At 36.5% G+C, this 15665-nt stretch overlaps 1 protein-coding gene across 1 annotated transcript in view; it reads left to right on the top strand.

Moving 5' to 3' along the window:
- Nucleotides 1–15665, top strand: part of PHF20L1 (PHD finger protein 20 like 1) — a 57247-nt gene that overhangs the window by 20627 nt on the left and 20955 nt on the right. The window contains exons 9-14 of the mRNA XM_080339626.1: nucleotides 1641–1723; nucleotides 5422–5674; nucleotides 7630–7815; nucleotides 8016–8222; nucleotides 14467–14685; nucleotides 14886–14942. Of these exons, the coding sequence (XP_080195752.1) occupies nucleotides 1641–1723; nucleotides 5422–5674; nucleotides 7630–7815; nucleotides 8016–8222; nucleotides 14467–14685; nucleotides 14886–14942 (1005 nt within the window). The remainder of the gene's footprint in view (nucleotides 1–1640; nucleotides 1724–5421; nucleotides 5675–7629; nucleotides 7816–8015; nucleotides 8223–14466; nucleotides 14686–14885; nucleotides 14943–15665) is intronic.

The following is a 15665-nucleotide window of genomic DNA, read 5'->3' as shown; positions in this document are numbered from 1 at the left end:
CATAACTTAATCTAACATAAAGAGTACTCATTGTGGAATGCTGAACTGTGAATAGCTGTCTAGCAAATTACCACACTAGCTTTTGTTTTTAATGTCCTAAACACTTACTGAGAGCCCAGGCTTCTCTAATTTATAATTCCTTAGTCACTGTGCACTGTAAATTAGTTTTGAGCATATCTGATTTTTCATGGAACACAATACAAATTTCCTGTGGATCTGTCAGCTCAAATTATTTTTGAGGACTTAAAGTCTCCACCCCAATACTGACATTGCCAGGAATTATAATAGTAACTTTTATTCAGATTTGTGTTTTTCAAGGTTTTTCAGTTCTGATTTGGTTTATGGCATGGAACTTTCTTTCTCTGCATACTTAGGTAACTGAAGTTATTGTGGGAAGCAGAACTGAAACTATTGCTATATGCTTAGCAAATTAGAAACTTTCACATATTTATGTTTCCCTGAATTTTATAGATTTTATTGTAGTAGTAGTATTGTATAAAAGTTAATGAATGGGGAGACATATTCTGCTGTATTTTCTCCCATTATGGTCTTGTTATTGAAGTAATTTGGGAGCTCCACTGCTGAGAACTTTTATTTGGAAATTAAATCCCTTGTTCTATTCTAAGAAAGGTTTGCGTGTGTTAGAGTTAGAAGTAGTAACACAAATTGCGATGGGAGTTTCCTAAAGACTGGAAAGGGGAAAGATAGAAAAGTTTTGTAGATAATTTTGATCTCTCACAGGCTTGGTTTTAAAGCCCTAGCGATTGCGCTTTAAAAGGATGGTGAGGCATTATTTTACAATTGATAATTTGATTTTTACCTTGTTAATGCAAGTGCCAGAGAGGCAGCTCTTGAGAAGGGGCTCCATCTTAGGAAAGTCCTTTAACTTTTTGTTTCTTGTAATTTTGAGTGTTCAGCTTTGTGTAGAGCTGTTCCAGAGAGAATTTTCACACAGAATCAACTGGGTTGGAAAAGACCTCAGAGATCATCAAGTCCCATCCTTGGTCCAACTCCAGTCCATTAACTAGATTATGGCACTAAGTGCCATGTCCAATCTCAGTTTAAAAACCTCCAGGGCTGGTGAGTCCATCACCTCCCTGGGCAGCCATTCCAATGCCTGAGCACTCTCTCTATAAAGAATTTCTTTCTAATATCCAGCCTAAATTTCCCCTGGCAGAGTTGAAGCCCATGCCCCCTTGTCCTATTGCTGACTGCCTGGGAGAAGAGACCAATCCCCACCTGGCTAGAACTTCCCTTCAGGTAGTTCTAGAGAGTGCTGAGGTCACCCCTAAGCCTCCTCTTCTCCAGACTAAACAAGCCCAGCTCCCTCAGCCTCTCCCCATAGGCCTTGTGTTCAAGTCCCTTCACCAGTCTTGTTGCTCTTCTCTGGACCCGCTCCAGCGCTTCCAATCTCTTTCCTGAACTGAGGGGCCCAGAACTGAACACAATACTCCAGGTGTGGCCTCACCAATGCAGAGTACAGGGGAAGGATCACTGCCCTTGTCCTGCTGACCATGCTATTTTTTGATTTATTGTAGATATAAGCAGTTCATACTTGTCTCACTGTTTTGCTTTGTTTTCCACAAATTCTTGTTTCAAGCTGCTTCTAACTAAAAAATATCTGCAATTTTTCTCCTAAGGTTTATTGGCATCCAAAGCTGTTGTTGCGGATGGTGCTGAAAAAAAGGAAGGCAACAAAGAAACAGCTCCAGTCCTGGAGCAGGTATGAAATGGTAGAGTTTGATTCTTTTGCAAGGTTCCTACTGGAGTGTGCCATGGAAATGTAGTACCTACAACCTTTAGAATTTACCCCTTCAGATATAATAGGGAACTGAAAATTGATTTTACGTTTACGTTTCTGGCAGAGCCAGAAATATGGAATTTAATTGTCTTTAAACACAGTGTTGACTCAAATTTCAGTAATGAGCTTTTGTGTTAGAAAACTAACAGAAAACCAAGAAAGATGAAGTCTCTGTGCAACAAATGTGAGGAGACCAGTGTCCCAAGGTCCAGTTTTGTAGCTGAGACCATGACTGGATTAGGAAAAGGCCCTTACACAAATTTAATTGGTGTTTGAAAAATGGTTTTTGACGTCAAGTAGAATTTTTTTTAAAAGAAGTTTCTTTTATATTGTAAGAATTTGGTGTTGTAGGCTTGTATGTGTTTTCTGAACTGCTCAATGAGCCATACATTTTGCAAGGGCATGTATTTTAATAAATACAAAAAAGAAACTTTTAAATAATGTTAAGGATCTGATTTTTAAACCTGCATATTTGCAGGACCTGAAAGCTGCCATTTTATCTTTGGCTTGTTCCTTGTATTCAGGCATTGCTTGTCTCGGAATTGTGCATTATCTTGCTTACTAAAAGGGCTGAATGCCTGAGCACGATTAAGCAAGCTAAGGATGAACAGTAGTCTTGATTCAGGACATCTTTGTTTTCCAGTGATTTAAATCAGAGCCTTAATGTACTTTTAATACAGCTTTTTTGTATTCGTTTTCATTCTTCTTCAACAGCAGCATTTTGAATAAAACAACCTTGCTGCCGCAATTCTTAAAAGAGCACTTCTGTTCTTAAGCCCCGGCACACTCTATGAACAGTCCCTACCCCAAACTTGATTTGATATTTTGGTTGTACTGGTTCTTTAGAGCTGATATATAATTGCATTGCTGTGGTTTTTCCATTGACGCCGCATTGGATGCGAGTCTTGTCAATGGAGCGTGATCTTCTGTTTCTAATGCTGTCACTGTAACGGCGACCTGAGCCCCTACGGTGTCAATGCATTGACCGATATTTTGCATAAAGGTTTACAATGTATTGACATGACATTCCATTTCTCAAATTTTTGCATATGAAAGATGCTATGATTTCATTGCTACGGTGACGGTGTGATATTTTCAATGTGCAAAAAACTGTGAAATGGCTTACAGCATGTTGTTTTTGGAAGAATCATTACAATGTAAATCTTATCATGCAGGATCCCATTCAGGCGAATGGGACTTTGTGGTTTACATAGACTGTGTATGCAACAGTATAAACTACGGTGCATATTTACTAAAACCTTTTTGTTACTTCTTGGAATCAGTAACTCGGCTGTTTCTGTTTTCTTGATTAGCTATTAAAAAAAGATGTCTCTGTCATTGTTTACATGCTAATGGTCTGAAAAACCTCATTTTTAGAAATACTAGTTATGCTCCTTTAAAGAGGCATCTAAGATCCCAAATTGTCCTGTTCCCTCGCTTCCAACTAAAATCAGAAACCTCACAAACATGTAATTGATTAACTGTGGGGAGGAAAATTTTTGAGCTTCAAGCCTTTTTCCCCGAGTTTCTGCCCGAATTAAAATGGCCGAGTTATAAACCTTCCCAACTTTTTTTTCAATAGCAAAGCTGACATTCCTTAGAGGGTTTGTCTGCTAGTGCTGTAAAATTGAATGGGTGAAATATCTTGTAGGTTTTTTTTAATAATGTAGTACAAAACATAGTAAAAGTATTCAGGCCAATAGCCGAAAACTGACTTTGTTGATGGAAGTTTATTTTATTTATATTTATATATTTTTAGTTTACGGTTGTCTTAAACCCAACACCTCAGACTATTAGTTGCAGAGAAAATAGTTTATTTAACTGTATTAGGGTATGTTGTGTTTATATTTCCTTTGACCAAGACCTGATTAGATGAATAACATTAATTCATTAAGGTTTTTAATGTTAATTTGTCCTGTTAAGAGGTTAAGCACCTTATCAAAATATTAATTTAATTTTTTAAATCTTGTTTAAATTACTTTGTAATTTGAAAGTAATGGATGCTGTAGTAATGTCTTTCACATCTGTGAAGATGAACAATAAAATTGTTTATTTACAAGTTACGACTCTAATTAATTTCTGGTAATGCCTCTCATAACCAGCATAGGTATACTCGACAGTTGATGGAATATTTTATTACAATGAATAAACTGCACTCAGTACATGTGTAATTGAGTTATTCAAGGTAGAACTGATGTCTGCTGAATGGGATGTTTTGCACCAGCTCATTACATGGTACTTCCAGCTTCATGTACCATTCAGGGGTGCCCTTTACAAACATAGAATGTGCACTTTCTTGTTGTTTATTTGCCCCTTCCCTTTTTTTTTTCCATTGGAACATGGAAAGTTCCAATGGAAAAGAAAACTGTAATTTATAACAAAACACAACACCCTCAAATCATCAGAGATGTGACGTTTTTAATTTGGATAAAGTGGTGCACACATTCTAGAAATCTCTTTCTACTTTCTTAGTTATGGCTTTATTAGATGCTATTGTTGTGTGTTATTCAAATGGGACAAGAAAGGGGACAGGTTTAAGAAACTGTGTTCAGATATTGTCATTTGCCATTGTTGGGCAAGCACATGCACAGTTGATTCAGTGAAGCGAGAAGGAATTCCTTCCAGTTTCAAATCTAAAATGCTAATGTCTGTCAATGCATGCTAATTGTCTAAAAATCATACTTCAGTATGTGTGTTAAGAAGGATGAAAATAGATGAAATTGGAAAGCTGCATTATATGTTGATTTTTTTTTTTAATTATTTTTGTCTTCAAAAACTGTTTTAACTCTTTATCTGCTCATTTTTCCCCAACAATTAGCAAACTATTTAGCCCTGTGGTGCTAGAAGTTGTGATTTCTTCATGTGTTTGCACAAACATATAATGTGAAATCCAGACTCCGAGCACTAAAAAGGGTTGTGTGAGAGTGTGTTCAGTATTTGGAAACTTTTAATTGTTTTCAGACAATTCCTTAGAGGAGCATTATCAATTTTTTCAGGTTCTTCTCTAAAAATGAAATTCATGTTAATTTTTCCTGAGGAACTTTTTAATTTTGGCAACTTTTTTTAGAACCACAATCCTGAATGAGGGTTTCTTGCATATAACAGTGCAAAAGCCTGGCAAGAGTTCAAGTAGTGTCTGGATGATGCTCTTAGTCATATTTGTAGTTCCAGGTAGTCCCGTGAGGAGCCGGGAGTTGGAATCTGGTCCTTATGAGTCTCTTCCAACTTAGAGATATTCTCTGACTGTAAATCAGCATATCTGTTCTGGCTTGTGACAAATAACACTTTGAGACAGTATCCACAGCCCTGGAGATGGAAACTAAAAAGACTTTCCTCTATTCCCATTTTAAAAATTCACCAAAAATGTTTTGCTTTCAGGCTTTTTGCAGGTATTGCAAATAATAAGAAATAAGAGTGTTCTGAATACTGAAAATAATTGGTAGTGCTCCTTTAAAAAAAGAAATTCATATGATGCGTTTTAAATAGTTTTCATTTGTACTGAAAATGTTGCTTTAAAATGTTTTGCATACTAAAGTTGCTTTTAAAAAGATCAAAATAGAATACAAGAACTACAGCGAAGAAACTGAAATAAAAGTATCAATTTTTTATTATTTATTTAGGAGATTTCACCTAAACCACAAAGTCAGAAAAAAAATGAAGCTGATATTAGCAGTTCTGCCACCATTCAGAAACCTGCACTGTTATCCTCAACTTTGTCTTCAGGAAAGGCTCGCAGCAAGAAATGCAAACAAGAATCTGGAGATTCTTCTGGGTGTATAAAAGCCCCTAAATCACCACTTTCCCCAGAATTAATACAAGTCGAGGATTTGACGCTGGTCTCTCAGCTTCCTTCTTCTGTGATAAATAAAACTAGTGAGCACAGACATTTTAAGAAAAATACCGTAATTACTTATAAGCGATATACAGAGATTTTTGGGGGTTGTAAATGGCTGTTGCTTTTAAAAATGAATCTGCTTTAACTAAAAAGTCCAAGCGGGAGAAATAGGGGTAGCTTAGTATTTTAAAAGTCAAGTCACATTAATAAGGTATATGAACTACTCTACCAGAAATAATACATTTATATATGTAGAGTTGTGGCTTTTAGTGGTTGGCTTTCCCTCCAGCTTAAATCTCCACATGAGTATTAACAGTGATACAGGGAAAAAATCAAACCTCTCTTCTGAAGGGGCCTGATTCATTAAAAAGAAAAGCTGTATGCCTGGGGTGTTCCTTCTCTGACAAATTCCACCTTCCACAGCCCGATGTGCTGTACCTGTTGGCTGGGGCATATCTTCACCTATCCTCCAAATAGGATGTGAAATAGAAGATGGGTTCAAGATTTATGGTGGAGAAAGATGAAAAAAAAATGAGTTCTTTGTCTCAGAAAAACACTATAGGTGTCCAGCTTCTTACCATGTGTAACTGACTTGCAAAGAACAAGAGTACTGGTTATTAGAAGCACGAGGAAAGGGTTATGCTACATCCTTGAAGATGCTATTTTTTTTTGAATATTAAAATATTTCTATATTTTTTGAGATACTAGGTTTTTAGTGTTGTTTAGGGTCAGGCTCTTTGTTGCCTGAAGAACATTAAATGATGAGGCCAAGAGTTACAATAAATGTGGGTCCCAATAAGTGAAAAGCTACATTTGTGTTTCAGTTTTAGAATAGTGATTGTGGATGGAAGACTCTACCTGCATCGTGTGTTCACCTTAACCTTGACTTGAGATTTTCTCTTAGGAGATAAGTTCCTTTTAGTCTTTTCTCTCAGATAACTTTAAATGAATGGGAGAGGGAGGGGTGCAAATTCAGCAATTTTTATTCAGGACATATGGGTATAAATTGTATTTTGTCCCCACAAAATATTAGCAGTCATCTATATTGTAATATGCCTTCCCACCCTTAAAATAATGGTAAGTAGTTTTCCTTTAACATGTTTGTATTTTGGTTTAAGTTAGACTTCTCTGTAGGAATATTTAAAAATTAGCTTATTTAAAAATTGATTTAGATCGTGTTCGTGCTGTCTCTCAATCTTTGCCTTTGAGTCTTTACCACCTTCAATGGAAATTTTGCTGTGTCTTTGCTTGTAAATCTGTACATCTTTGACTCTAAAAACTGCTTAAGAAAAGGAGACAACAGTGATTTACAGTGTAGTAATGGCTTAAATATTTTTCAAAGTCAAAAGTTTGTGAAACCAGGTACAATTCGAGAGGTGTAGGGGAGCATGGGTTTTTTGTTTTTAATGAATCAGGCCTATATTAACCTATATCAATTTTCCCCTCTCCTTTTTTTTAAGTATGAGGTTCTTGAGCCTTCTTACTCTGCCGTGCATTTGAAATACATTTGGAATATTGATATCAGGTTAACAGAAGACAGGAAGTGGATTATAAAATTAACCACTGCTTTCAATTATTTTTAAGTTTTATGTTACCACTATCTGTGACTTTTTAGATCTTTTAACTGTGATCATTTGTTCTGTTTCCTGTTAAATCCTATTGCCCCCTTCCATTATAAGTAGCCTATTCTCATGGGTTATATGGGGGGGGTTGCTTATTGAAAGCGCGCTGTTTGCCTAAAACAACAGCCTTTAGCAGTGAGAAAGTAGGTGCCCCAATAATGTATAATAAGCAAATAGCAGAATCGTATCTTGAGCATAACCCTTTTGCTTCTGGTAGTGACAGTTTTTAATTACTTTTACCAGTTCTGCTGTAATTACCAGCTTTGCAAATAAGAGCTATTTAAGGCACTCCCCCTCTTTAGATCTCAAATACTGCGGTAAGATGATGGTATCTCTCTCTGCTTCATGAACATTGAAAGATCTCTTTTTAGGTCCATCACAGCCAGTGAATTCCCCTAGATCCTACAAACATAGCCAACGGAGAAGAAGATCACAGCGTTTAGCCACTTGCTCCTTGCCTGATGATTCTGTAGAAAAAGTTTCTTCTCCCTCTTCAGTTACTGATGGAAAAGTGTTCTCCATCAGTGGTCAAAACCAACAGTCATCAAAATTGGAGGGTAACGTATCCTAATCTAATAAAGAACTGCCCAAGAGAAATTGAATCATAAAAATTAGACCTTTCACGGTTTTCACCTAAACGGGATGTTTTGACTTGCTGTTGCTCAAGCTGTTCCTATGTTATGTAATGCTGCAATCCAAACTGTTGTTTGTTGGACCTTGTTATCTGTTTTAATACTGCATTTTTTCTTTCATGTAGTACCTGCTGTTGCTCATATGTCACTTGAGAAGCACGGACCGTGTCTCCCTCTTGATTTAAGCTGTAGTTCCGAAGTTACAGCACCATTATCCACAGAATCCACTTTCCGTAATGAATATACCAGTAAAGACAAGGAAGATATTCAGATGATTACATATCTTTCTTCCAAAGCAGTAATTGATGGAAGAGTAGCTACAACAGCGTCAGGTAAAGAGATTTAGTATACAACCAGTTAGGCTTATAGTTGTAGGGTTTAATTTTGTATGTATTTACTTACACAGAAAGAGGGGATACTTGTTTTCTCTTTCTGTACAACCACAAACCTGCGCTCTTCCTGGGGTCCATCCATCTGCATATTCTTCGTCATCCACTGGCTTCGATCTGCATTAACACTTTCCCCTAACACACTTTAAGGAAGATCTGAGAGTTTGGAATATAAAAATCAATATTTCTTTCAAAAATTCTAACAATAGTTAGAATCTGTAAATATAATTTGTGAAGTTGTTTACTAACATACTAATATGTACTAAATCTACATGTACTCACTTATATTGTGGCTTTAGCTCTAAAACTTGGTAGCATTTTCAGAGGCAGTCAACATTCCTCTACCTTTGCTTCTTTTTCCATTGGAGATGTCGTCATTTGCTTGCTACACAATGTTACTTGAAAATACTCCTGAAAAATTCTCTAAAACTTATATAGACTTGGTTCATGCTCCCAGAATTAGCACAGAACCCAATACTGGAACTCTGTGCTGCCTCTCACTGGGTGACAGTGGCTACTGTGGTTTAAGTGAATCACTCGGGTAGAGGCAATTAAGAGATTTGAGGAAGGATTTACATAGTAATTTGCAGACCCTGAAAGTGGGTTGTTTTCTTCCAGGATATGTTAGGTGTCCATATGCTTTTTTTCATAAATAAGTCTCTTATGTGCATGAGTATCATACTATTTTTAATTGGCTACCGAGGAAAAAACATCAAATTAATGTACACTACTGGGGAAGATTTCAGTGAGTGTGACCAATAGTAAGGGAGGACAGCGTGACCTTAAAGCATCTAATTATGGCATTCAAACTGTAAATTAGTCTTGTTTGAGGTGGAGGGGGGAAATAATTTTGCATTCTGATAGTACAGCTGCAGTGTTCAGTAGGTCAGTGAAGCATTTTGTGCAGTATATACGGCCTCTTCTTGGATGTCTGCCCACACTTTCCCCCCGCCCGAAAGCACAAGGTAATCGTTCTGTGGAATTGCAGCATAGCTATTGAACCTGATGTAGCGAAAGCTGGGTAGGATTCTTGGATCAATATTGTGTAGATTAAAATAGATGACTAATTATCCTTTAAAAGAAATTATTAATCTCTTAATCTAATTTGTCAAAATAATGGCCATGGGAGTTTCTAATCAGCTGCCACTTTTTTAAAGTATTGCTTAATTTCTCAAGGGAAACCTGGTGACAGTCTTGGTTTGCCGATGAGACGTTGCTTATCAGTCAAATCGCAGATTCCTGGGAAAATTATGTCTCTAAAAGTCCTTTTATCTCTTCTTCCCCTAAGAGAAGTGCTTTTGGGACCTGTATATTTGCCCACACATAGAACAAGACCATAAAAGAAACCCAACAGCTTCCAGCTACCATCTGTTTCTTGTTTATTAGAGCTCATTTCAGTCACTAGTAATTTAACTTCTGGATTTTCTGATATGTTTTCTGGATCATTTAATGTGTAGTTGGTGATGCTGACAAGTGTTTATTTTCTTGCTGACTTCTGTCACGGGACTGGTTTGGACTCAGACACTCAGCATCCATGAGTAAACTTGGTCATTTATTGAGCTTGGTCTTGGCCACAGCTGAGTCTAATTAAAGAAATAATGTTTCCTTTATAGCCACCTTTATTTATGACTCAAAAATATTTGACATGTCCACACACTTTGTGTCAGCGAAGACCATTCTGGAATTACTATTAATACTTGAGTTCAGAAGGGGAAGATGGAACAACTTGCATTCCATGCTGGAGGATACACTTTAGTGGAGCTTTTTTTAGACCTGTGTAATCCTAAGAGTTTTAAGAGTTATATATTTGTCAGGGTTTGTCTTCTGGGTTTTTGCCATATTTTGTCACTTTGTTTTGTTCCTAATTTTCATGTATTATAGTTTTCCTCCATGCAATCAATAGAACTCTATATCGAGTTTTTATACTGACTTTTTCTCCAAATGTTAGTTTTCTGAAATGAGCACCCCAGCATCCACTTGGTCACTATAAGCTTTGTGGGCTGAAAGACTAATCTAAGCAGTTTGATATCTTTAATTCGGAGATTTCCTAGAAAGCTTTGGAGTCAGCTGCCTCTGTCAATAGTATCTCTAGGACTCTGTAACTGAAGTTCATGTGTCTTTTGGGTTCATCTCAGGCTTCTAACTTGTGAAACTTGTTTGTCTCATTCTTAGGAGAAGAAAAAGAAAAATGTAGCTTTTAATTTTGGATTTGAAACCTCTGGAGTTACTTTACACCGTTAAATAGTTCTCTGCCCAGAAGGCATCTTTTTACTTTTGAAATAGCACAGGTTCTCAAGTCATATTACTTAAGCACACATAATTACACCAAATTCTTCCATGCTTCAGGAGCATGTGTAGAATTCACCCTTTTTCACTATGATTCCTCTTCTAATGAACCTGTCCAAACAATGGCAAGCCGTCTTCATCGTCCTTGAAGTAGATAACTAGGTAGTTTCAGAAATTGTGGAGATAACAAAAGTATTTAGCTTGAAACAGCCTATTACTTCTGCAAAAGAGCTGTAGTGTTTTAGACCCAGAGATGCAGTTTGTGGCTTTGGAAGTCTACACTTCTGATAGAAGCTCTCGGTTGAGTCAACTGAAAAAAGAATTTGATATTGTTGATAAATGGTGCATTTTAATGGCTTATTCAAAAGGCACTAATTTGGTGTGTTGCAGAGGGGAGGGGTGAGGTGCACTGAAGTGCAGAAGCATAAATGGCAACTCATAGTATTGACACATTTCTAAATGAACAACTTGTTCCATAAAGGCAACACAAGAGCCCTGTGGTCAACTCCTTCAGTCCACGGGCTGTACAGGAGTTAATTATTGCACAGAGGTTCTGCTTTGCCTAAGCTTGTGGTCACTGGGTATTGTACACACATACCTAAGAATCCTTGCTTTCCATTGTCAGACTTCTTAAAATGTAGATAACTGGCCTTTTTCTCACTTAGCCTTTAAATTCACCATCAGTCTGAACACATGCACAACACTGTAGTTGTCTAGTTTGGCCTACATGGAGTTCAGATCTTTCTGTAGTTGTAATTTTCTTTAAACTCGTGGCAATTTTTCTTGGTTTCTATAACTCTCCACCATTTTGTTAGTTTAACAGTTATGTATTGAGCAAATATCAGCAAGCAACTGGGTTTTTAAATTGAAAGAAAATATTGTTACGTTTACTAATATAACGATATTAATGTAATATTTATAGTAGTAATATAACAATATTATTATTAGCTATTATTTCCTGTTCCAGCTCAGTCTAGATGGTTTTGCTAGTAGAGTAACATTAGGTTAACTGTATGGGCAAAATTTGCATCTATGCTGCAAGAAAAAACATAATATACTTGGACATCATTTTATTGATAAGTTTAGTGCAGTGGGAATAAGAAATGGCTGATGTACCAAATTTTCAGAAATTTAGATTGGCTGCTTTTTAATAAACTCCTGCCAGCATTATTGGTTACCCTGCTTTGAAGAGGTACCTAGACTCTCGTGAACTAAAGGTTTTGTTACTTTGGAGGTGTTTGTTTTACTCCAAACATCTCTTGACAGTCAGGTTTACTCCCTAATTTCAATGTCTGCCCTGCTCGTCTCTGCCCTGAAGTTCACAGCTGGTTCTTGGGGTACTTAGTTGACGGCACCAAGAACCTCTCATGTCCTCATCTTTCCTAAGAGGTCATTGTGTGCAGAACCTGGTATTAATCTGTCATATATATTTAAAGTGCATTTAGGTGTAGAATTCACTCCCTGCACTGGGAATTCAAACCATAAAATTAATTATGATAGCACCATGAATTATGCTGGTCATATTATGATTTAAATTGTATATTAATACAAATGCTGATATTTCCATTAGTAGGAAAGCTGAAGCATCAAAAGGCATGGAATAGAATATCATGCAGCAAAATAAGTCGCCACACATAATACAATTTATTTTAATTTGCTGCACCACTAACAGCCAATATCGGAGCATCCTCCTGTTCTGAGCCACTGCGCCAGGCCAGAGGGCTGACACTGGCCACCTGTCGTCAAGCAGACTGAAAATTGCCTCAGTTTGCATTTGTTTTAATCTGAAATCAGTCTTCTGGTGATCAAATTGATCTTAGAACAATGACATAGTGAGTGCGTGATCAAGTCTGATCTCTGAGCATCTTTCTCTCTGCACAGTGTTAATGCAGAGCTCCCACGCTTCACTGTGTGGGAGGTGGCTGATGAGACTCCTCAACAGGAATAAAATTACAATTAAAAGCAACAGTTAAAAAATATATGGTAATATTTCCATAAAGGAATTCTTTTTTATAAACTAATATTTTTTTTTCCTTGCTGTACTTGCCCCTCAGACTGTGATTGTCTACTTTGTCTAATTTTGTGGTTACTTGTAAGGCATAGTGATTGCACAGTTAGAAATTAGAAATTACAAGCCCTAACTCTGTATTTAAGATTTGAGAATTTAGGATTCTCAATTTAGAATGATTTCTGATTAATAAAATTAAAAGCCAAGGATAACATTGCGGTGTACACAGGCATAATAGTAATTTTTTTGGTTACTGTAGAAAGGCGGTCTGGAGAGCTCTGTCATTGAGATTGATGTGACTGTAGCAGATTTCTACCCATCATCAATGTTCTCTCCAACAGTTATTCAGTTAGTAAGTGATTACTTTGTCAGATGTTATTCTGTTGAAAATGACTGAGATGCTGAAGCTTGTGTTGTGGCTGTCGGGATCAGAGCACGTCTGAGGTCAGGGTTTCTTCTGAATAATGAAGTTGAAATAGTAATTCATCTAATATTGAGAATAAATTCCTCTTGAGATTGTTTGGATGGAATAGTCTCACATCTTTTCATCAAAATGGCAGTGACCTAACCAAATTATGTGCATTTGGGTGATCCTTTTGTGCTCTTTTTAGAAATGAGACAAGACGTTGATAGCATGATGATGTGGACAAGCGTCACTTCTTTTCCTTTTGCTGAGGTGCTAAAATATACTCATCACTCCACAGATGGCAAAGCAATTCAGTCCTGTAACAGGAACAAACATTAATTAGGAAACCCAAGAAGGGAATAATTTGGATGGTGTTTTGTGGTGATGCTGAGTATCCCAGCAAACTAAATCCACATGGAATACAAAGATCAGCTTTGTATTTTTTCCTTGTTTAATATCTTGACCACTAGCAGGTATTTTTCACGACTTCTTTGTTGTTGTTCAGCGCTTTAACCCACCAGTGTTTTTTGTTGGGCTTCTCTGTTGAGAGACAGTGAAGGCGGCTGGTGCCTCCAGGTGTTTGCAGCTGGCACTGAAAAACCTGAACCCCTTAGAACTTTCCAGAACTGCGTTTTCCTACAGTGTGTTCTCAGCATCGCCCTGAAATGTCCTCCGTGGTCTGATGAAGATAGACTTTGCTAATTGAATTTAAATGAAACTTAAGGCTCTTAAAATATCAGTGAACGCAGTAATACAGAGTTTTGAATAATCTCGATGTTCTTTAGAAGTAACATCCATTCTAGTTTATTTGAAAATCCCATTTTCCTATTTGATTCTAAAGATCAGCAATGGAAATGATAATTTGAGCTTCGTTTTGCCATGTTATTTGCATCAGGTAAGGGTTGAAAAATATAAATAAGCTTTTGTTGAATAATGCAGATAAAAATTGTCAGTATATGATGCTGAATTCTGACAAATTATCACATTATTTTTGTCTGTAATTCAAATGTGAATTAAATATACACATGAAAGACAGTGATTTAAGTATTATTGAAATCAATTAAAAATGCAATAAGCAGAAGTGTAAATTTTATAGGTGGCACTAGAAACATTGTTAGCAGAGCTTAGTTCCTCTGTTCACAAAATTGAATGTTAATTGTAACAATATTGACCATGTCAGCACCTTTAACCCTCACTGTTGATGTGGGTTTCTATTACAATGAAACAAAAAGGAAATAAAAAGGCTTAAAAGTAGCAGCCAAATACACTTTGAACAGTACAAGTAGATTAAAAGTGAGTACAGATCCCCAAACCAAGCAGCTTTCTGTGGCATGTATTGTCTTGTATGTAAGACTAAGACCTAGGCATTCATACGCAGGAATTCTGTGTTGAGTGTGATGATATTATTACGAATATTTGACATTTCAGGGATCTGGCTGCAATCCTTACGGAATGAATGCCTAGTAAATGTGTCTTCTTGTTTTCAGCGCCCTCGTCCCATGTACATGCCTTGCATCTGGAAATGCCTTTAACCAATAGTCTAAAGTTATCCAAAGGGAATAGTAAAAAAAAGAGGTCATCCACATCAGTGAGCTCTGAAGGGACAGAGATACTGTGCTCTGTGCCCGTAAAGGAGAAATGTTCTGAGAGTCTGAAGGAGAAAATATTAAAGAACGTGATTGAGAAGGACAAGCATTCAGAAGTTGGTAAACTACAATACTTTTTGTTTCCAGTGCTTTAGACGATAAAAATAATCATAAAGTGACACTAAAGATAATTTTATTGTTTGTATGTTTCTTCTATGTTACGGACCATTAGGACTTCTTACGGTCTAATGACTTTTACAAGAAAGTGGGTCATCAGCCAGACATCGTGCTTATGTCATATATTCTTCTTCAATTTGCAGGTGCAGTGAGAATGGAAAGAAAAGGAAAACTGGAAGAGAAAAGTTCTTCAGCATATGGTATGTAAAGAGTAATAATATTTTTAGGAAAAAAAAAGGAAAAAAATCGCTAACGCTTGATATCTCTGAACAGCAAATGTAAAAGGGTAAAATATTTCCTGGGCCCAGCTGCACTACTTTTGTTTGTTTAGGTCTTAAAAACTGTCTTTATCCATATGACAAGTTTATAGTAGAATAAAAGCTTTATAAGAGGAAATGAAAGTGTCCATACCAAGGGTTTGGAAGTACCTCTGAAAGGCCTGAAAACAAAGCTTTTGTTTTTTTAAGTTGAACTAATGATACTGTCATTATAAATTAAGAGGGATTTGGTTTTACCTTGTGTGTAAAATAAGAAAAAGAATATTAGAAATGTAGAGGAATTCATAAGCAATTCTGTCTTGTTTTTCCAGGAGGTAAAAGTGCTGTTTCTGTATTCCTCAAGAAGATAATAAGATTCCAATTTTTGTGCAGGAAACAATCCTTAAATACTGACTATAAAGATTTATTTTCTGTAACAAGTCAATTCCCTCATTATTTATCTCACTGCTGATTGCTTAGAAAATGATTATGGGGTGACAATGTTGGGAGATATATTTTGCCTGGGGAGAATTAACAAGATAAATAGAATTTTCCGGAGACAAAGTACTTGTCCTCATATGTGTACCAACAGTGATTAGGAGTGAACTGCAGTGTAAAAAATGTATCATCAGTTTTAACCAGAATCAGTGTTCTGTGAGGATATTG

Source organism: Nesoenas mayeri (assembly GCF_963082525.1).
Source record: "Nesoenas mayeri genome assembly, chromosome: 2".
NCBI classification, from domain to species: domain Eukaryota; kingdom Metazoa; phylum Chordata; class Aves; order Columbiformes; family Columbidae; genus Nesoenas; species Nesoenas mayeri.
Note: the sequence above shows the minus strand (reverse complement) of the source record. Positions and strands in the feature narration are given on the sequence as shown.